Raw genomic sequence first — 23,512 nt, forward strand, 5'->3', positions numbered from 1 at the left:
ATTATTAAGGGCGAACTCAGCCAAAGGCAAAAAGGACACCCAGTCATCCTGATCAGCAGAAACAAAGCATCTCAGATATGTTTCCAAGGTCTGATTGGTTCGTTCGGTCTGGCCATTAGTCTGAGGATGGAAAGCCGAGGAAAAAGACAAGTCAATGCCCATCCTACCACAAAAGGCTCGCCAAAACCTCAAAACAAACTGGGAACCTCTGTCAGAAACGATATTCTCTGGAATGCCATGTAAACGAACCACATGCTGGAAAAACAATGGCACCAAATCAGAGGAGGAAGGCAATTTAGACAAGGGTACCAAATGGACCATCTTAGAGAAGCGATCACAGACCACCCAAATGACTGACATCTTTTGAGAGACGGGAAGATCTGAAATAAAATCCATAGAGATATGTGTCCAAGGCCTCTTCGGGACCGGCAAGGGCAAAAGCAACCTACTGGCACGAGAACAGCAGGGCTTAGCCCGAGCACAAATCCCACAGGACTGCACAAAAGTACGCACATCCCACGACAGAGATGGCCACCAAAAGGATCTAGCCACTAACTCTCTGGTACCAAAGATTCCAGGATGACCAGCCAACACCGAACAATGAACCTCAGAGATAACTTTATTCGTCCACCTATCAGGGACAAACAGTTTCTCCGCTGGGCAACGATCAGGTTTATTAGCCTGAAATTTTTGCAGCACCCGCCGCAAATCAGGGGAGATGGCAGACACAATTACTCCCTCTTTGAGGATACCCGCCGGCTCAGATACACCCGGAGAGTCGGGCACAAAACTCCTAGACAGAGCATCTGCCTTCACATTTTTAGAGCCCGGAAGGTATGAAATCACAAAGTCAAAATGGGCAAAAAACAACGACCAACGAGCTTGTCTAGGATTCAACCGCTTGGCGGACTCGAGATAAGTCAAGTTCTTATGATCAGTCAAGACCACCACGCGATGCTTAGCTCCTTCAAGCCAATGACGCCACTCCTCGAATGCCCACTTCATGGCCAGCAACTCTCGATTGCCCACATCATAATTTCGCTCAGCAGGCGAAAACTTCCTGGAAAAGAAGGCGCATGGTTTCATCACCGAGCAATCAGAACTTCTCTGCGACAAAACAGCCCCTGCTCCAATCTCAGAAGCATCAACCTCGACCTGGAACGGAAGCGAAACATCTGGTTGACACAACACAGGGGCAGAAGAAAAACGATGCTTCAACTCTTGAAAAGCTTCCACCGCAGCAGAAGACCAATTGACCAAATCAGCACCTTTCTTGGTCAAATCGGTAAATGGTTTAGCAATACTAGAAAAATTGCAGATGAAGCGACGATAAAATTTAGCAAAGCCCAGGAACTTTTGCAGACTTTTCAGAGATGTCGGCTGAGTCCAATTATGGATGGCTTGGACCTTAACAGGGTCCATCTCGATAGTAGAAGGGGAAAAGATGAACCCCAAAAATGAAACCTTCTGAACACCAAAGAGACACTTTGATCCCTTCACAAACAAAGAATTAGCACGCAGGACCTGAAACACCATTCTGACCTGCTTCACATGAGACTCCCAATCATCCGAGAAGATCAAAATGTCATCTAAGTACACAATCAGGAATTTATCCAGGTACTCTCGGAAGATGTCATGCATAAAGGACTGAAAAACTGATGGAGCATTGGCAAGTCCGAATGGCATTACTAGATACTCAAAATGGCCCTCGGGCGTATTAAATGCAGTTTTCCACTCATCGCCTCGCTTAATATGCACAAGATTATACGCACCACGAAGATCTATCTTGGTGAACCAACTAGCCCCCTTAATCCGAGCAAACAAATCAGATAACAATGGCAAGGGGTACTGAAATTTAACCGTAATCTTATTCAGAAGGCGGTAATCTATACAAGGTCTCAGTGAACCATCCTTCTTGGCTACAAAAAAGAACCCTGCTCCCAATGGCGACGATGACGGGCGAATATGCCCCTTCTCCAAAGACTCCTTCACATAACTCCGCATAGCGGCGTGCTCAGGCACAGATAAATTAAACAGTCGACCTTTTGGGAATTTACTACCAGGAATCAAATCGATAGCACAATCCCAATCCCTATGCGGAGGTAGGGTATCGGACTTGGGCTCATCAAATAAATCCCAGTAATCAGACAAGAACTCTGGAACCTCAGAAGGGGTGGATGACGAAATAGTCAGAAATGGGACATCACCATGTACCCCCTGACAACCCCAGCTGGACACAGACATGGATTTCCAATCTAATACTGGATTATGGACTTGTAGCCATGGCAACCCCAACACGACCACATCATGCAGATTATGCAACACCAGAAAGCGAATAACCTCCTGATGTGCAGGAGCCATGCACATGGTCAGCTGGGTCCAGTACTGAGGCTTATTCTTGGCCAAAGGCGTAGCATCAATTCCTCTCAATGGAATAGGACACTGCAAGGGCTCCAAGAAAAACCCACAACGCCTAGCATACTCCAAGTCCATCAAATTCAGAGCAGCGCCTGAGTCCACAAATGCCATGACAGAATACGATGACAAAGAGCAGATCAAGGTAACAGACAGAAGAAATTTTGACTGTACCGTACCAATGGTGGCAGACCTAGCGAACCGCTTAGTGCGCTTAGGACAATCAGAGATAGCATGAGTGGAATCACCACAGTAGAAACACAGCCCATTCAGACGTCTGTGTTCTTGCCGTTCAACTCTGGTCAAAGTCCTATCGCACTGCATATGCTTAGGTTTAAGCTCAGGTAATACCGCCAAATGGTGCACAGATTTACGCTCGCGCAAGCGTCGACCGATCTGAATGGCCAAAGACATAGACTCATTCAGACCAGCAGGCATAGGAAATCCCACCATGACATCCTTAAGGGCTTCAGAGAGACCTTTTCTGAAAATAGCTGGAAGCGCACCTTCATTCCACTGAGTGAGTACGGACCACTTTCTAAATTTCTGACAATATACCTCTATTTCATCCTGACCCTGACACAGAGCCAGCAAATTCTTCTCTGCCTGATCCACAGAATTAGGCTCATCGTACAGCAATCCGAGCGCCAGGAAAAATGCATCGATATTACTTAATGCAGGATCTCCTGACGCAAGAGAAAATGCCCAGTCCTGAGGGTCGCCACGCAAAAAAGAAATAACGATCCTAACTTGTTGAACTGGGTCACCAGAGGAGCGAGGTTTCAAAGCCAGAAATAGTTTACAATTATTTTTGAAACTCAGAAATGTAGTTCTATCTCCAAAAAACAAATCAGGAATAGGAATTCTCGGTTCTAACATAGAATTCTGAACCACAAAGTCTTGAATACTTTGTACTCTTGCCGTGAGCTGATCCACACATGAAGACAGACCTTTAATGTCCATTGCTACACCTGTGTCCTGAACCACCCAAATGTCTAGGGGAAAAAAAAGGCAAAACACAGTGCAAAGAAAAAAAAATTGTCTCAGAACTTCTTTTTTCCCTCTATTGGGAATCATTAGGACTTTGGGCCTCCAGTACTGTTATGAAAAGTAATTCAGTACCACAATGGACATAGAGGTCAGCGCACATACAGTGACCTGGCAATAACTCAAAAAACAAGAACGAGCTCTGAGACGTGGGAACTCTGTTGACCGCAATCCCTAATCCTCTCCAACCACACTAAAGGCAGCCGTGGATTGCGCCTAACGCTCCCTATGCAACTCGGCACGGCCTGAGAAACTAGCTAGCCTGAAGATAGAAAATAAGCCTACCTTGCCTCAGAGAAATACCCCAAAGGAAAAGGCAGCCCCCACATATAATGACTGTGAGTTAAGATGAAAAGACAAACGTAGAGATGAAATAGATTTAGCAAAGTGAGCCCAACTTTCTGAACAGAGCGAGGATAGGAAAGGTAACTTTGCGGTCAACACAAAACCCTACAAAAACCACGCAAAGGGGGCAAAAAGACCCTCCGTACCGAACTAACGGCACGGAGGTACACCCTCTGCGTCCCAGAGCTTCCAGCAAGCAGAAAAAAACAAATTGACAAGCTGGACAGAAAAAAACAGCAGACAAATAGCAAAGAGGAACTTAGCTATGCAGAGCAGCAGGCCACAGGAACGATCCAGGAGGAAACAGGTCCAATACTTGAACATTGACTGGAGGCCAGGATCAAAGCACTAGGTGGAGTTAAATAGAGCAGCACCTAAAAACTTCACCACATCACCTGAGGAAGGAAACTCAGAAGCCGCAGTACCACTTTCCTCCACCAACGGAAGCTCACAGAGAGAACCAGCCGAAGTACCACTTGTGACCACAGGAGGGAGCTCTGCCACAGAATTCACAACACCACACATGATGCTCCATACTGTATAATGGCCACACAGTGCTCCATACTGTATAATGGCCACACAGTGCTCCATACTGTATAATGGCCACACAGTGCTCCATACTGTATCAAGGCAACACATGATGCTCCATACTGTATAATGGCTCAGCCTCTACATGATGCTCCATACTGTATAATGGCCACACATGATACTCAATACTGTATAATGGCCACACATGATGCTCCATACTGTATAATGACCCCACATGATGGTCCATACTGTATAATGGCCACACATGATACTCCATACTGTATAATGGACACACATGATGTTCCATACTGTATAATGGCCCCACAATGCTCCATACTGTATAATGGACACACAATGCTCCATACTGTATAATGACTGCACATGATGCTCAATACTGTATAATGGCCACACATCATGCTCAATACTGTATAATGGCCACACATGATACTCAATACTGTATAATGGCCACACATGATGCTCAATATTGTATAATAGCCATACATGATGCTCAATACTGTATAATAGCCACACATGATGCTTCATACTGTATAATGGCCACATATGATGCTCCATGCATGCTGTATAATGGCCCCCCTCCCATCCTGTATGCATGGCTCATCTCCCCACCTCCATGCATAGCTCATCGGCTCCCCAACACTCCCATCTTGCTGGGCTCATCTCTGCCCCCTGGCCCCCTCCATGCATGGCTCAACTGCTCCCCACCGCTCCCATCTTGCAGGGCTTATCTCTCCCCCCTGGCTCCCTCCAGGCATGGCTCATTGGTTCCCCGCCGCTCCCATCTTGTATGGCTCGGCTCCCCATCCTCCTTCATCCTGCCCCCATGCTCCCTGGCTGTCATACAGTCATACTCACCTTTTCCACACCGCCCGCACAGAACGGAATCCTCCACCCCTGCCTGCGTGAGCGGTCACGTGGTACTGCTCATTAAGGTCATGAATATGCATCCATATTGCGGTACCACGTGACCGCTCACGCAGCACTAGCTGCAGTCGCTGAGACCAGACCAGGCATCGCTGGAGTGAGTATGACTCATACAGTATGATGTCTTCAGGGAGGCGAGCGGGCGGGCAGGCTGGGGGGCGGGGTTTAAGGTGACTCCGGCTTGGACTTTATACAAAAACAAAAACCTTGCTCAGGTGCCGCCCCCCGACATTGTGCCGCCCTAGGCACCTGCCCTCAAGTGCCTAGTGGCAAATACGGCACTGATCAGACTGCAATTGAATGACATCTCAGTGGAGTCCAATTTTCACAGACTGTCAGAAAAGAGAAGATGGAAAAGGTTTCCATCTTCTCCTCATCCGAGAGAATCAGATCACACTATGATCACACTCTGACCAGAGTTTGATCAGAAAGTAATTTACAAAAAATGGCTTAATTCTTTCGCATGAGAGAATATATGCTGATTTGACCCCGGCCTAATCAATGGAAGAGAATTATCAAAGTTCTTCAAAACAGAAATCCAATGTGAAAAGAAGAAAGTGATGATTGTTGTTCATGGTCAGCTGTGTGCAAAATATGGTGCAGGTATATGCTTCAAAGTGAAATAATATATTTTTTTTACATGGACTTTATGTCAAAACTGTGGTAAGATTTATTTGGAATATGCTAAATGTATAATGTTTATAATTTTCCTATCTTACTTACACTTTCATTTCTGTAGATTGTGAAAATACAGTTAAACGTTGATCCATATCCTTGGCCAACTTGTAATCGGGCCTGTGAATACAACAGATGTGGAATTACATTTCATTTTAGCTGCTTTGCTCCATTCAAAAAAACCCATAGCGGTGAATAGGAAGATGCCCGGCCACCTTCTCTGTCACTACATGTTGCGTGTTGGTCCCAAGGGTAGGACCCACAACTCTTAGTTATTCATTATAGCTTAGCCTGAAAAGGTAGCACAGTCTGCAATACTTCTGCAACAAAATATATTGAATTACCAATAATAAATAAATGGGATCCACATGATTTTATGATTTATTTCAAAACATACCCCACAAAGATGCCCCTGTTAAGAATAGAAGTTAAGACATTTATCTTATCTTAAGGAGAAACCGTTAGAAGGTTTTTAGGGCTCGGATCAGACTGAGAAAAAAATTGCAGCATGCTGCGATTGTCTGTGAGAATCGGATAGCACTCGTCGATGGACGTCAATGGGTGCGAGAATAAAAAATCACACATCACATGGACCATGCACGTGGAGTCCGATTTTTACACACATATCTCAAAGGAAAACCAACATTTCATTAGCCAGGTACAGTAAAACTCTCAGAATAGAATAGATAAAATAGATAGAAATATGTCAGTGAGATATATAATCAGTACTTTGCGTGTGTAGTGTTCTGTACTTGCATTTAGCTAATAACTAAATAAGTAAATGAAAAAATGATGAGCGGTCCCTGTTATTTTTATTAATTAGCTGAGGGAAAGCAGACAGCTGTGAGCTGCTGTTATTATTCAGAAAAGAAGCCAATATCCATGGAGCTTTCCAGACTATTAATATCAGCTTGCAGCTGTCTGCGTAGCCTTTACTGGTTATTATAATAACCAGCAAAGGCTAAGCTGACAGCTGCGGGCTCATATTGATAGGCTGGGAAGGTCCATGGATATTTTCCCCTTCCCAGATTAACCCCTTTACCCCCAAGGGTGGTTTGCACGTTAATGACCGGGCCAATTTTTACAATTCTGACCACTGTCCCTTTATGAGGTTATAACTCTGGAACGCTTCAATGGATCCTGGTGATTCTGACATTGTTTTCTCATGACATATTGTACTTCATGACAATGGTAAAAATTATTTGATAGTACCTGCGTTTATTTGTGAAAAAAATGGAAATTTGGCGAAAATTATGAAAATTTCGCAATTTTCCAACTTTGAATTTTTATGCAATTAAATCACAGAGATATGTCACACAAAATACTTAATAAGTAACATTTCCCACATGTCTACTTTACATCAGCACAATTTTGGAACCAAAATTTTTTTTTGTTAGGGAGTTATAAGGGTTAAAAGTTGACCAGCAATTTCTCATTTCTACAACACCATTTTATTTTAGGGACCACATCTCATTTGAAGTCATTTTGAGGGGTCTATATGATAGAAAATACCCAAGTGTGACACCATTCTAAAAACTGCACCCCTCAAGGTGCTCAAAACCATATTCAAGAAGTTTATTAACCCTTCTGGTGCTTCACAGGAATTTTTTGAATGTTTAAATAAAAATGAACATTTAACTTTTTTTCACAAAAAATTTAATTCAGCTCCAATTTGTTTTATTTTACCAAGGGTAACAGAAGAAAATGGACCCCAAACATTGTTGTACAATTTGTCCTGAGTATGCCAATACCCCACATGTGGGGGTAAACCACTGTTTGGGCGCATGGCAGAGCTCGGAAGCGAAGGAGCGCCATTTGACTTTTCAATGCAAAATTGACTGGAATTGAGATGGGACGCCATGTTTCGTTTGGAGAGCCCCTGATGTGGCTAAACATTGAAACCCCCCACAAGTGACACCATTTTGGAAAGTAGACCCCCTAAGGAGCTTATCTAGAGGTGTGGTGAGCACTTTGACCCAACAAGTGCTTCACAGAAGTTTATAATGTAGAACCGTAAAAATAAAAAATCATATTTTTTCACAAAAATTATCTTTTCGCCCCCAATTTTTTATTTTCCCAAGGGTAAGAGAAGAAATTGGACCCCAAAAGTTGTTGTACAATTTGTCCTGAGTACGCTGATAGCCCATATGTGGGGGTAAACCACTGTTTGGGCGGATGGGAGAGCTCGGAAGGGAAGGAGCGCCGTTTGACTTTTCAATGCAAAATTGACAGGAATTGAGATGGGACGTCATGTTGCGTTTGAAGAGCCACTGATGTGCCTAAACATTGAAACCCCCCACAAGTGACACCATTTTGGAAAGTAGACCCCCTAAGGAACTTATCTAGAGGTGTGGTGAGCACTTTGACCCACCAAGTGCTTCACAGAAGTTTATAATGCAGAGCCGTAAAAATAAAACAAAATTTTTTTCCCACAAAAATTATTTTTTTAGCCCCCAGTTTTGTATTTTCCTGAGGGTAACAGGAGAAATTGGACCCCAAAATTTGTTGCCCAATTTGTCCTGAGTGCGATGATACACCATATGTGGGGGGAACCACTGTTTGGGCACATGGGAGGGCTCAGAAGGGAAGGAGTGCCATTTGAATGCAGACTTAGATGGAATGGTCTGCAGGTGTCACATTGCGTTTGCAGAGCCCCTAATGTACCTAAACAGTAGAAACCCCCCACAAGTGACACCATTTTGGAAAGTAGACCCCCTTAGGAACTTATCTAGATGTGTGCTGAGCGCTTTGACCCACCAAGGGCTTCACAGAAGTTTATAATGGAGAGCCGTAAAAATAAAACAAAAATTTTTTCCCACAAAAATTATTTTTTAGCCCCCAGTTTTGTATTTTCCCGAGGGTAACAGGAGAAATTCGACCCCACAATTTGTTGTCCAATTTGTCCTGAGTGCGCTGATACCCCATATGTGGGGGGGAACCACTGTTTGGGCGCATGGGAGGGCTCGGAAGGGAAGGAGCTCCATTTGGAATGAGGACTTAGATGGAATGGTCTGCAGGTGTCACATTGCATTTGCAGAGCCCCTAATGTACCTAAACAGTAGAAACCTCCCACAAGTGTCACCATTTTGGAAACTAGACCCCCTAAGGAACTCATCTAGATGTGTTGTGATAGCTTTGAACCCCCAAGTGTTCCACTACAGTTTGTAACGCAGAGCCGTGAAAATTAAAAAAAAAAATCTTTCCCCCCAAAATTATTTTTTAGCCCCCAGTTTTGTATTTTCCCGAGGGTAAGAGGAGAAATTCGACCCCAAAAGTTGTTGTCCAATTTGTCCTGAGTACGCTGATACCCCGTATGTTGGGGGAAACCACCGTTTGAGCGCATGGCAGAGCTCGGAAGGGAAGGAGCGCCATTTGGAATGCAGACTTAGATGGAATGGTCTGCAGACGTCACATTGCGTTTGCAGAACCCCTAATGTACCTAAACAGTAGAAACCCCCCACAAGTGACCCCATATTGGAAACTAGACCCCCCAGGGAACTAATCTAGATGTGTTGTGAGAACTTTGAACCCCCAAGTGTTTCACTACAGTTTATAACGCAGAGCCGTGAAAATAAAAAATCTTTTTTTTCCCCACAAAAAATATGTTTTAGCCCCGAGTTTTGTATTTTCCCAAGGGTAGCAGGAGAAATTGGACCCCAAAAGTTGTTGTCCTATTTGTCCTGAGTACGCTGATACACCATATGTTGGGGTAAACCCCTGTTTGGGCACACGGGAGAGCTCGGAAGGGAAGAAGCACTGTTTTACTTTTTCAACGCAGAATTGGCTGGAATTGAGATCGGACGCCATGTCGCGTTTGGAGAGCCCCTGATGTGCCGAAACAGTGGAAACCCCCCAATTATAACTGAAACCCTAATCCAAACACATCCCTAACCCTAACCCCAACAGTAACCCTAACCACACCTCTAACCCTGACACACCCCTAACCCTAATCCCAACCCTATTCCCAACCGTAAATGTAATCTAAACCCTAACTGTAACTTTAGACCCAACCCAAACTGTAGCCCTAGCCCTAACCCTAGCCCTAACCCTAATCCTAACCCTAACCCTAGCCCTAACCCTATCCCTAACCCTAGCCCTAACCCTAGCCCTAACCCTAGCCCTAACCCTAGCCCTAACCCTAACCCTAACCCTAGCCCTAACCCTAGCCCTAACCCTAGCCCTAGCCCTAACTCTAACCCTAGCCCTAATGGGAAAATGGAAATAAATACATTTTTTTAATTTTTCCCTAACTAAGGGGGTGATTTACTTTTATAGCGGGTTTTTTAGCGGATTTTTATGATTGGCAGCCGTCACACACTGAAAGACGCTTTTTATTGCAAAAAATATTTTTTGCGTTACCACATTTTGAGAGCTATAATTTTTCTATATTTTGGTCCACAGAGTCATGTGAGGTCTTGTTTTTTGCGGGACGAGTTGATGTTTTTATTGGTAACATTTTCGGGCACGTGACATTTTTTGATCGCTTTTTATTCCGATTTTTGTGAGGCAGAATGACCAAAAACCAGCTATTCATGAATTTCTTTTGGGGGAGGCGTTTATACCGTTCCGCGTTTGGTAAAATTGATGAAGCAGTTTTATTCTTCGGGTCAGTACGATTACAGCGACACCTCATTTATATCATTTTTTTATGTTTTGGCGCTTTTATACGATAAAAACTATTTTATAGAAAAAATAATTATTTTTGCATCGCTTTATTCTCAGGACTATAACTTTTTTATTTTTTTGCTGATGATGCTGTATGGCAGCTCGTTTTTTGCGGGACAAGATGTCGTTTTCAGCGGTACCATGGTTAGTTATATCTGTCTTTTTGATCGCGTGTTATTCCACTTTTTGTTCGGCGGTATGATAATAAAGCGTTGTTTTTTGCCTCGTTTTTTTTTTTTATTTCTTACGGTGTTTACTGAAGGGGTTAACTAGTGGGCCAGTTTTATAGGTCGGGCCGTTACGGACGTGGCGATACTAAATATGTGTACTTTTATTGTTTTTTTTTTTATTATTTAGATAAAGAAATGTATTTATGGGAATAATATTTTTATTTTTTTTTTCATTATTTTGGAATATTTTTTTTTATTTTTTTTTACACATTTGAAATTTTTTTTTTTTACTTTTTTACTTTGTCCCAGGGGGGGACATCACAGATCAGTGATCTGACAGTTTGCACAGCACTCTGTCAGATCACTGATCTGACATGCAGCGCTGCAGCCTTCACAGTGCCTGCTCTGAGCAGGCTCTGTGAAGCCACCTCCCTCCCTGCAGGACCCGGATCCGCGGCCATCTTGGATCCGGGGCTGGAGGGAGCAGGGAGGGAGGTGAGACCCTCACAGCAACGCGATCACATCGCGTTGCTGCGGGGGGCTCAGGGAAGCCCGCAGGGAGCCCCCTCCCTGCGCGGTGCTTCCCTGCACCGCCGGCACATCGCGATCATCTTTGATCGCGGTGTGCCGGGGGTTAATGTGCCGGGGGCGGTCCGTGACCGCTCCTGGCACATAGTGCCGGATGTCAGCTGCGATAAACAGCTGACACCCGGCCGCGATCGGCGGCGCTCCCCCCGTGAGCGCTGCCGATCGCATATGACGTACTATTGCGTCCTTGGGAAGTAAAGCCCACCCCACATGGACGCAATAGTACGTCTAATGGCAGAAAGGGGTTAATGACTCCAGCCCTCAGCCACCCAAGAAATGGCGCATCCATTAGATGTGCCGGTACTGGCACTTAGCCTCAGCTCCTCCAGATTGCCCCGGTCCAGTGGCAATTGGGGAAATGGTTTTGGGGTTGATGTCAGCTGTGTAATGTCCGCTGACATTAAGCCAACGGGTTAGTAAATGAGAACTGTCTGTCAGACACTCCCATTACTAATCCCATAGTTAAAAGATATAAACACACACATACAAAAGTCATTTAATTGTAAAAAGCACGGGGAACCATATTGTACATGTATATTCTAAACAGCAGTGTATTTCTTTGCACTTTTATACTGAGATGAAGAAAAAGTCAGATTTTTTTGTTTCTGTAAAACTACAAAAAATAAGAGATTTCATAAAATCACACACATTTTGCTTAGACATTTAGACCTTGTTCACATGTAGCCAAAATGCTGCTGGTCTTTTTTTGCTGCTTTTTTTTTTGCACAGAAATGCTGCTGTGTTTAACTGACCAAGCAAAGTGGATGTGATTTCATGAAAACTGCAGCCCCCTATGCATTTAAAGACACTGCTGAATTGTGTGGTTTTGATGCTTTCTTTCTCTGGAGGCTTCTATGTGGAGCCTCAAAAAATGCATGTAAAAAACTGAAGTTACTTTTTTAAGAGCAGAATCAACGCTTTTCTGTACTATAAAAAGCACATTAAAAACATCAGCATCAAATAAGGGGAAAACGGTTTAAAAAATGCAGCAATAATTAGAGAAGATTGTTATTGTGTAGTTTGCCGCGGAATCCTGCAGAAAATAAAAAACACAATATTTATGCAATGTGTGAACGCAGCCTTACAGACACACAAAAAGCTCGATGTCATATAGTGAACCTGCATAAAGAGAAGAAAGTTCTAGAGGCTCCAATTGAGAATGAAGAAACAAAAAAGTAAATTGACAGGTCCCAATTAGAGATAAGCATGATGCACAGATGACGTCCCATCAGCCCTGGCTAATCCAAAGCCACGTCCAGATGTAAGGAGGAAGATCGGGCTGCGGGTACCTGTACCGAGCCGGGTCTGCAACTGTTGAGGCTGCCTCTGATATTGCCTGGGGGAAGGAATGAGGGACCGGACCAACCCCATGACCCGGGTAGGGCGATATAAAAGAAAAAGCGTGCGCAGTAGCAGGGAGCTTGACGCGAACAAGCAGCGTGCAGCAGGGTGAGCAGAGTGCTCTGCCTCCTGAGTACCAGCGCAGTTGTCAGCTCTAGTTGTGACCATCAGGGTCGAGAGAGAAAGAGGTGTCGCGCACTAAGACACTGTGAATACTGCACTTATGCGCATGAGAGAAGGCTGAGTATCGAACACTCGTTTGTGGCCTTCTCTGCCATTTGCTGACAGCCCACGTACTACCCTGAGAGTGTTGCGGCCTGGTTTACTTTGACTGCACAAGTTCATGGGCTAGGGGCTCAGCGGAAGGTATCGGAGACCGACCGCTGCCGCCAGAAGACAGATTATCATTCAAAGAACCCCCTCTGTGGACATTTTTCCGGCCGCTGCCTGTGCTACAACCCTTTTGGGATCATCTGCGGTGGAGGAGCATAAGGGACACAATAAGTTTAATAACTGGTCTGCCTTCATTTTGCACTTGTTGGTTCTTCTATCTGTTCTTTAACCATTCATCTCCCTGCGAGGAGTTTATACATTATTTAATTAAACTGTTAAATTTGTTAACCCTTGCTCTGTCCCTTGTCTGTCACTTCATCCCGCAACCTGCTTACACTTGACATAGTTGGCAGGATGCGGTCCACAAGCACAGAGGTGGCAGACCAAGCGGCTGTGGGTGTCTCAAGGGCCAGCTTGTCGCTGGGGACCATGCTAAGCAATCTCTGAAAGTTTACAGGGAGCAATTCACTGTTATGAGACTGGTCTGAGCGGGTTAAAGGCATGCTAAGAATGCACCGTATGACCTCCTCTATGCTGGCGGAGAATGCTGTGATGGCCCTGGATTGGGAAGCCAGATGTCCTGTCATGTTCTGGCCCCCACTTGAACGGAACACTTTTACGAAGGGGTTACAGATCTTGGAAGAGATGCAAGGGGACCCCATAGATGTCAGTAAACTGCGGATGTGCTTGTTCAGCCACGTCCAAAGGGGGGGGAGTCTGTGACCCAATATATGAATGCGCTGCAGGAAATACACTCCGCGATCACTAAATGAGATGAAATGGGTGTTGGGCCCCCTGATGTAATATTGAGAAACCAACTAGTGGCAGGCCTCAGGAATACGCTGCTTAAACAGGCCTTGCGGGAGCGCTTGCGGGTCAATCCGAGCATGTCCTTTCTCGAAGTTGGGGCAGAGCCACGTGCGCACAAGTTAGAGCAGGGGATGGCAGCCTCGACAGGGAAGGTCCGGAGCAGGGAGGTATCCGTTCTGCCCACAGCTGAACCAAGTTGGGTTAGAGAAATCTGGAAAGAAATCCAGGATATGCAAGAAAAGTGGTCCAGCTTAAGAGGCTCCGAACTCTTCCGGAGGCAGAACTAACCCCAAGCCCCATTAAGAAATGGGGCAATCCCGAGCAGAAAGACATCCGATTTGTTTTAGGTGTGGGGGACATTGGACATTATGCCCAAGGATGTGCAAGACGAGATAGGCCACTGACCCATCAGCCTTTAAGCCAGTGGCCTCTGTGGCTGGAGGATGCCACCGGGGGCCTGAGCTGCCAAGAAGGAGAGAAGGAAGTCCTGCAAGTTTAGTTTCCCTGTGCCCCGTTGTATAGGCTGAAATGAATGGATGGGCCATCCGTTCTAAAGTTGATACTGGTTCCCAAGTGACCACCATGCCAGAAACTTATTTCAGATGTCATTCTTCTGAGGCGATGTGGTCTGAATGGGGCCCAGTGATCAAGTTGAAAGCGGCCAACCAATTACCCATCTCGGTCGCAGGGGTGGTCTGGATGCAAATTACTGTATGCGGCAAAGATGTGGGCTGGAAAGGAGTAGTGTTGACTGCCGGAGACACTGGCAATGGCCCCACAGTGACGTTAGGGATGAATAATGTGCTGAAGGAACTCGGGACTCTCCTGGTCAGTGAGTCATTAAATGTTTTTCTCAATCGATAGGGCCCTTGCACATCCCAAAAGATGGTGTTCTAACAACTAATACAGGTAGCCCAAGCTCAAGAAACGTCGAGGGAAGGAAAAGTCCTGGGAAAGGTGGTCGTCCCGGACGCTGCCAAACTCATTTTACCACCTGGCCAGATGGTGCTCTCGTTGCCTGTGTGAACTTGTACACCACTTGAAGGAGTGGAAGTCCAGATAGATCCAGCCCTAATTGAACAAGGGCAGGGCTCCTCAATATTGCTCGGACATTAGCCACCATCCACGACGGTATCGTAGTGGTGCGGTGTGTCAACCTATGGGAGGACGATCTCATGCTCTTGCTCAAGAGTGAAGTGGCACAAAGTACTGGGTATGCTGGAAGAACTGATGCAACCAGAGGCCGTTCAGTTAGCAATGAAACAATGAGATCCCTGGACTGTAGCCATTACTGTGTCCTCAGAGCCCTCGTCCAGCACAATGAAAAAGGTGCCAGATCCTGGAATAGATGCGGGCTGAACTGACGGGACTCTCATCACAATAGGTGCAATAAGTGAAAGCTATGCTGGGGTGTTAGCAGGACATCTTTGCCTGTCATGACAATGATTTTAGGTGCACCACAGCCATAACTCATGAAATTCCCACAGGAAATGCCACACCAATTCGGGAGATCTATCGACAGATCCCGCCACAAATGTACCAGGAAGTGAAAGAAATGATGGCACACGTGCAGAGTGGGGTCATACGGGAGAGCAAAAGCCAGTGGGCAGCCACTGTCATTTTACTTCAGAAAAAGGATGGAACCCTGTGTCTTTGTGTTGACTGAATGCCTGTACAGAATTTTTCATTAGGTCTGGCCAGTGGATATTGGCAAGGGCCCACAGCTGAGCAAGACCGTCCAAAGACAGCGTTCATACTGCCCAAGGGGTTGTTCGAATTCAACCAAATGCCCTTCAGTCTTACCCACACGCCTGGAACCTTTCAGCGACTGATGGAGCGGTGCTTAGGAAACATGAACTTTGAAGCTACCCTCATTTATCTGGATGACATCATTGTCTATGCAGTTACTTTTAAGGAGCATCTCTGACAGCTGGAACAGGTGCTGAGCCAGCTGCAGAAGCACGGCCTGAAAGTGAAACCTCAGAAATGCCACCTTTTCTGCCAGCAAATTGAATACCTCGGACATGTATCTGCTAAGGGAGTGAGACCTGCATGTGAGAAGATAGCGGCAGTACAGGACTTGCATACTCTGAAGACAGTGAAGAAAGTGCAACTCTTTATGGGTCTTACGGGGTACTATGGACGGTTTGTGAAGGACTTCAATCCTTTTGTTAATCCACTGCTGGAGTTATTGAAAAAAGTGCCATCTGGTGCGAAAAATTGGACCATCCAGTGGGGGGGGGGGATAGCCAGGAAGAAGCCTTTCGAGCCCTGAAGATGACCTTGACTGAAGCACCCATACTGGCGTATACAAACTTATCTCAACCTTTCATCCTTCATACTGATAGAAATCTCGAGGGACTAGGGGCTGTATTGTCACAGATGAAAGACAGAATGGAGCGAGTGATTGACTACATGAGCCGGTCCCTCGCCGAGTACCTGTCCGGTTCTGAAATCTTGGTTCACACTGACAACAATCCACTAGTCCAACTAGAAAATGCTAAATTGGGGTCATTGTAGCAAAGATGGGTGGTCCGTATGGCGAAATACTGACATAAGATAACATATCGAAAAGGGGCTCAGAATACACATGCCAATGTTCTATCCAGAGTGACCCACGAGCGCCCTGAACATGACCGGGATGAAGAATTGGAGGCAGAAGAAATCCCAGGATTCAGGAACCTCACGAGGATGTTGGCGGTGACATAGGGACAGGTCAAAGAAGTGTTGGGAAAAAAACTGTTGGGACGACCATGAGATGACAACAGGAAGACAGAGAACTCACTCAGTTGAGACAGTGGATGGCCCTAAGACAACTCCCCAGCCGAAGTGAGCAAGATGCTTTGTCCTCAGGAATGCTGCAGATTCTCTGGCATAGGGAGAGGCTCTAATTAGGAGACGGTTTGCTGTATCAGAAAGTACAGTTGGTATGGGAGTTGGGGGTCACCTGGCAAGTAGTACTCCCAGAAAAGTTGATCAGTGATGTGGCCATGGAAGCTCATGCCAGAGGAGGATTATTCACGGACGGGGATGTCCACCTGGGTCTGTGAACATCGACACCACTTGCAGACTCTACATTGATTGGTACAGACTAAGTTTCAGGAACGTGAGCACCATGATATGATGCCTCTGCAAGGGACAGCTCTCAAGGCTGGAGACCGAATATTGGTCCGAGACAAGCAACCCCGAGGCAAGTTAGAGCATCAATGGGAGAAAACTCTGTATTGGTTGAAACGCCACATTGGATCTAGTAGTCCTGTCTATGAAGTTCCGCCTGAAGGGCAAGAAGGGGCCCCTACCCAAGTCGTCCACTGAAGCATGCTATGTCCTTGCCTGTCAGGAGAAAAGAAAAGAGAGCACCAAGTGTCCCTGAAATGCCCACTCCAATTACTTTCGATTGCGATGAAGAAGAGCAATTTGCCTTATTCATTACGGTCCGCTTCCCACTGGCCCAAGGGAAGTGCGAGAACTTGAAGCTCCCAAGATGGCTGCTCCATTGAACTTGGACGCGTCCCTGTTCTTGACTGCCCAACCTGACTCGACTGCCCAACCTGACTTGTGCCGCACAAAATGAACGACCGCTGGAAAACCTCCCAATCGTTATGAACAAGACCAATTTATTTGGCAGCAGATCATTCAAGAGATGGAGGAGTGTCAATGTCTACTGCAAGAACTATCGCCCGTGGAATGGCGAACTAAAGAAGAGGGGGAGTGTAAGGAGGAAGCCCGGGCTGCGGGTACCTGTACCGAGCCGCGTCCGGAACTGTTGAGGCTACCTCCCATATTGCCTGGGGGAAGGAATGAGGGACCGGACCAACCCCATGACCCAGGTAGGAGGGGAATAAAAAAAAAAAGCGTGTGCAGTAGCAGGGAGTCTGGCACGACAAGCAGCGCGTAGCACGGTGAGCAGCATGCTTCGCCTCCTAAGTACCTGCACTGTGACAGGCTGCGGTTGTTAGCTCCGGTTGCGACCATCATGGCCAAGAGAGAGAGAGGTGTCGCGCACCCTGAGGCTGTGAGTACTGCACACGTGCGCATGAGAAAAGGTAGTGTATCGGACACTCATTTGTGGCCTTCCCTGCCATTTGCTGGACGCCAGCCCACGTACTACCCCGAGAGTGCTGCGGCCTGGTTTTCTTTGGCTGCACAAGTTCATCGACTTTTTTATATCTGTGCGAGGAGTTCAGACCTTGTATAATTAAACTGTTACATTTGTTAACCCTTGCTCTGCCCCTTATGCATCCTGCAACCTGCTTACACAGCCACCAGGTACCACTGATCTAGACGCTGGACCGGAGTCACATGAATCGATCCGCTCATTTCTGGTCCCAACTGTGCCAGATACAGCACAGTCCCAGATTTGGGTTTGCGCCCTGCAGTCTTGAGCCTCTGCTGAAAGTCCCTCACTGCCAGCACCCCTCTGACATCTCCATCTGCTAGGGGAGAAAGAAATGGTAAATGGGTGTCGATTGGGGTATGGCCAGAGATATTGCTAAAATTTGTCGAAGCGCTCATAGCACGCCAAATGATCTGAATCTCTTTGTGTTCTTTAAATGAAATCTGTCACCCCCATTATGTATATGACCTATTAATATGGGCATACAGGTAATAGAAATGCTACACTAGTCCTAATGTATGCTTCATATTAATGGTCTTGTTGCTGAGAAATCTTATTTTATTTCCTTATGCTAATGATTTCTTACAGGCTTCAGGGCTTGCGGTGCCTGGAAGAAATCCCTGCCTGCTGTCTTCATTGTAATACTACCGCCCTCCCATGCACATCAGTTATGGCATCATAATTCTGCGTCCTGCACTCCCTCAAAAATCCATACCTCTTCCTTTCTTCCATGGGCAGTACATTCAGGGATCTTCTCCGCAGGTGTCGGCAGGGTACGTCGGGCATTGCGATGTCATCACTGCATCATGCCACCTGTACTGGCCTACTGCCGGACAAGCCAAACAAAGAGAGTGAGGTAGCGGTGGCAACCAAGATTAAGAGAGTATAGGCTTTTTTTGCTTTTCTTTTAGTATCGTGCATCCACGTGTTTTGGTGGCTGTGGTGGCATCATATTATGTGTGGATGAATGTACTGTGGGGCCATTATACTATGTATATGGGTGAATTATACTGTGTACAGGAGGCTATGGGCTATCATAAGGTACATGGAGGAACTATTGGAGAGTCACTCTGTTTATATGGGGTTATGTGGGCATAATACTTTGTTAAGGTCAGTCATCTTCACCTGGGTTGTGTGTGGCTGAAGAGAGCAGAAAAGCAGACAGAGATGAGAGTTGAAGCACCTAAGAAGTTGTCTATTGATGGCAGCGGAATACTCGTAGCAGGTGAGTTGGGGAACGGGATGTGCAGACAGGAGCTTTGTTAGAGTCCCTAAGGGTTTCTGGGGAACGGAAAACTGTCAGTCAGGTCTTGGAAACTGCGAGTCCGAAAAGAGACAGGTCAGCAAGGCTAGGGGCCCACTCAGTAAGGTGACAGCCATAAGTGCATCATTACGTGGTTTCTGAAAAGTGGGATGAAGGATAGTGGTCACTGAAAAGCTCAGCTAAAGTGTCACTAAATTTAGAAAGGTTGAAGGTCTCTAACTTGTTCTGCAAATCACCAACTGCACCGCTGAAAAATGTTTATTAAAGACATGCCACTGTACTGCAACCAAGAAAAAGACATTTGCGTTTTCTGCTGTACTTTATGTACAATCAAACTGCAAGTAAAGAAGGTTTTGGTTTTATGCACTGGTCTGATTTCCCATTCATTGGGTCGCAGGAAATTGGAGCCATACAATGCTCGGCAGACCAGAAGAGCTGGGAAGTGTCCATTACGGTAACCTGTACACACACACACACACACACACACACACTGAAAACAGACCCCATTTTTCTGTACCGGGCAAGGGTATAGAAAACAAGTCTATTGCATGTGCTCATTAACAGAAGAGCGTTGTCAGCAAATTAATTGCACCAAGGTTTGCAGGAGCAGGGTGGTGTTTACTAGGCCTCCAGTTGATTAACAAAATTTCAGTGTGATGCACAACTCCATATGCTGCATCATCTGCAGGTGCAACATCAGGCGGTGAGGTGAAGGGTAATATTATGCAGCATCAACATCAATAGGTGATGAGGGCCTCATATTGTTTACTCAAGCCTTTGAAAAAACAGTACAAAATATTTCATCATTTTAATTTTGGGTGGACATCATCTGTACTGACTTCCCCTCCTCTGCATGATTGGGACCCTGTTCAAAGATGGGTAAAAAGGGGAAAAAAAATTATAAATATTATTTTTTTTATCACTCTATGACTCTGAATCTTCTTTAGGCCTCTAGTTCTCTTCTTCACCATCAAGTTTTGGGTATAGGAAATTTTTGAGTGGAATCTAAACTGGGGTGACATTCCCTGATAGAACCCTACGTAGGACTTTATCCAAGATTAAGACCTTGTGTGGGATGGGTTCAAAGGGCAAAAATTCTTATAAACAAAATTGTTGAAACTTACATTTTTTTTTAGACCTCTGCTTTGTCGTCACCTACCACTTTATTTGGAAGGGGGGAATTTAATACAACATCACAAGTCTCCAGTAAAGGTTCTTCATTCAGCAGTGTCAATTTTTTCACATGTTGATGGAGAGGGTGATCACTTAAAGAATAGAATCTTGATTATTTGTCTCCCATGGTCTAAATACCATGTTACTAAAGGTACCGTCACATTAAGCGACGCTGCAGTGATATAGACAACGATGCTGATCGCTGGAGCGTCGCTGTTTAGGTCGCTAGGAGATATCAAACACTGTAACAGCTGAACGATGCAGGAGCGATCCAGTGACGTACTTATCGTTCTCGCTGGTTGTTCGCTCCATGGAAAAACATTGCAGGCATCGTTGCTTTTGCTGTCAAACAGGACGAATCACGCCGACCTGACGACCAAATAAAATTCCGGACTTTCAGCGACGACCAGCGATGTCACAGCGGGATCCTGATCGCTGCTGCGTGTCAAACACAACGAGATCGCTATCCAGGACGCTGCAACGTCACGGATCGTTGTCGTTTTCATTGGTAAGTTGCCTAATGTGACGGTACCTTAATGGAAAGTATCATCCAAGGGCACATAGACAAGGTTGCCGCAAGAATGAATGACCGCCATCAAGTCCACGATCGTGCATGCATCATTTATAAAACGATTTGCCCTTCAGGTATGCAAAGATACCTGATCCACACAGTTGAATTCTGAGTTGGTCCCTGTGCAGGGAATTCAAATTATTTTCATGGAATTGTAGGCAATGACAGAATGATGTGCCAGATCACAGAAGTAAGTGGGATAAGTTTTGGACAGTTTTTTAGTTTTGAAAATCATGAAAAGTTTGTTTATGCTGTGTGTTAAAAAAATTGTCTGTTGGTTATCACCAGATACCAGCCTTTTACTCATTTCCAGGCATGTTGAAATCACTTTGACTGTGTCTACATTACAGAGCTAGAAATGGATTTAGTACAGTCCTAGGAGACCTCAGGGGGGTTACACACCCTTTCTTGGCAATTATGTTTACCAGCATTTGAAATTCACAGCAAATCTACTCACTGCAAAACAAACTTTTGTGATAAATTCATCAAAGCTGGAGATTTCAAAGTGCAAAAGAGTCAATCATCTCTATTTTTCCACCCTAGGTATCTCTGATCCTTTACAGATTAGTCAAATTGTATTTTTTGAGTAATCTGTAAAAATGGACTGAACAGATAAAACAAGATAACGTGAGGTTACTCAAGGTCAAAATAGCAATGCTGTGCTCGACTTTGTGATGTTACCAGAATATCTGCAATCATTGCAAATACATGTTTAGTCTTGTTTTCGCAAATGATCTATCTTAATATGCTAGTTATGAAAAACGATGGGTATAGATCCCGTACTAAGAAAATAAGAGCAGTAACCTGTAACCTGATTGGACGGTTCAGGCAACACCTCTACTTGTTTCTTTCTGTTTCATTCTAGAAATTGATGAACCATAGTTGGCAAATTTCCAAAAGGATTTCCAGTTTGGCAAATCCAGGCAACCACCTTACATTAAAAATTGCAAGAAAATACACTTAGAGCATAATTTAAATACCTTGACAGTGTCCAAAGGATGCCCCACAACAACACTAGCAGCCCCTATAAGGCATGAAGATTTTGTATTAGTTGCTTCATTAAGTAAGGAGATATACATGAGTGAGCAATTATTTTTAGTTTCAGCACATAGAGGCAAGTGCATTAAACGTATATGATGGTACAAGCCTAATGGCACCCCTTGTTTTATGTTTTTATTATTATTGTTAATTATTTTGCCTCTCATGATGTCTTAGTGAAGTTCTACTTACAGAGGTATTTAATCCTAGAATCATTGGATTGCATAGATCCATAATACAACGCCTGTTAAGGCATGGAACATTTGAATAAGCTTGTGATTCCATGGAAGTTTTTTCTTAACACTAAAATATCTTAATTTATATTCTGCTTAAAAATTATCCATATCTAGATAAGTATCTGTATGGACATGCAAATTTCTATTTATAAAAGAAGTTTATTTCTAGACTTCTAAGAACAATAATCTGCAAGATTATTCTATCCACTGTACATGCGAGTAAGCAACAAACGACCAAACGGAAACCAAAAGCAATGAACTCGAATATAAGTTGGTGTGCATGCAGCCTGTAGACAAGTGTTCCCCAACTCCGGTCCTCAAGAGCCACCAACAGGTCATGTTTTCAGGATTTCCTTAGTGTTTCACAGGTGATGGAATTATTGCCTGTGAAGGTGATGCAATTATCACCTGGGAAATATTAAGGAAATCCAGAAAACATGACCTGTTGGTGGCTCTTGAGTTGGGGAACACGGGTGTAGACGTATGTTCACACTGGCCACTAAACGACCAAATGGGTTTGTAGAACACATTATAAAAAAGATGTGTTCCCTGTGCCAGAGGCAAGTGACCCTATTCAATATCTAATATCCCCTTTATATTTCTAATAATGTTTAAAATGTATTTAATAATTGGAAAGTAGTCAGAGATATATGTGATGCACACACAAAGTAATACTGAAGTAAAGAGCATGCAAACATATACTAACTTACCACCCACGTATCCGGCTACAAACTCCTGCAGGTGGACTCTACCCATGTTACGTTTTAGCAGCAGTATCTCCTCTCTTTGCATGGACATCCACTTAGCATTTGAACGTGTGTATTTGCTTTCTTCCAGCCCAAAGGTTTAAACGTACAAAACAAATTGTTCTTCTGGCAGATGAAGCTGTATTACGTGTGATGAGTTTTATGCTAATGCCAATACTAGTTTATGATTGTCGGCTTTTCTCAGCCTTTCACAACACCCAGTTTAGAAAGTTTAGGAATTCGATCTGATCTCCATGTCTATTGACCATTCAGATTTGTCTCATATTTCGAACAGATAAAACAGGATTTTGTATTTTTAGAGTTGTATGTTAGTTTATGTCTGGTTTCTGCTGCTAATGACATATATCTTTATTCAGATGCATAATCCTCATTTTGGTTTATGATTTACAAGTTAAAGTATAATTAAGAGAATGTGACAAGAGGAATTTGCTAGGTTGTAACATGATTTATTAACTATAGGAAACATGTTTTTATAAAGTCAGTGTTT

General features: G+C 44.6%; 1 protein-coding gene across 1 annotated transcript in view; it reads right to left on the bottom strand.

The window, feature by feature from the left end:
- The window catches only part of SLC25A48 (solute carrier family 25 member 48), a 133,644-nt gene extending 110,344 nt beyond the window's left edge, over positions 1 to 23,300 (bottom strand). Inside the window, exons 1-3 of the mRNA XM_069763801.1 lie at positions 22,969 to 23,300; positions 21,965 to 22,008; positions 6,001 to 6,072 (exon numbers count right to left, since the gene is read on the bottom strand). Of these exons, the coding sequence (XP_069619902.1) occupies positions 6,001 to 6,072; positions 21,965 to 22,008; positions 22,969 to 23,056 (204 nt within the window). The 5' untranslated portion in view covers positions 23,057 to 23,300. The remainder of the gene's footprint in view (positions 1 to 6,000; positions 6,073 to 21,964; positions 22,009 to 22,968) is intronic.
- Between the last annotated feature and the right edge of the window lie 212 nt (positions 23,301 to 23,512).

Source organism: Ranitomeya imitator, chromosome 4 (assembly GCF_032444005.1).
Source record: "Ranitomeya imitator isolate aRanImi1 chromosome 4, aRanImi1.pri, whole genome shotgun sequence".
NCBI lineage: Eukaryota > Metazoa > Chordata > Amphibia > Anura > Dendrobatidae > Ranitomeya > Ranitomeya imitator.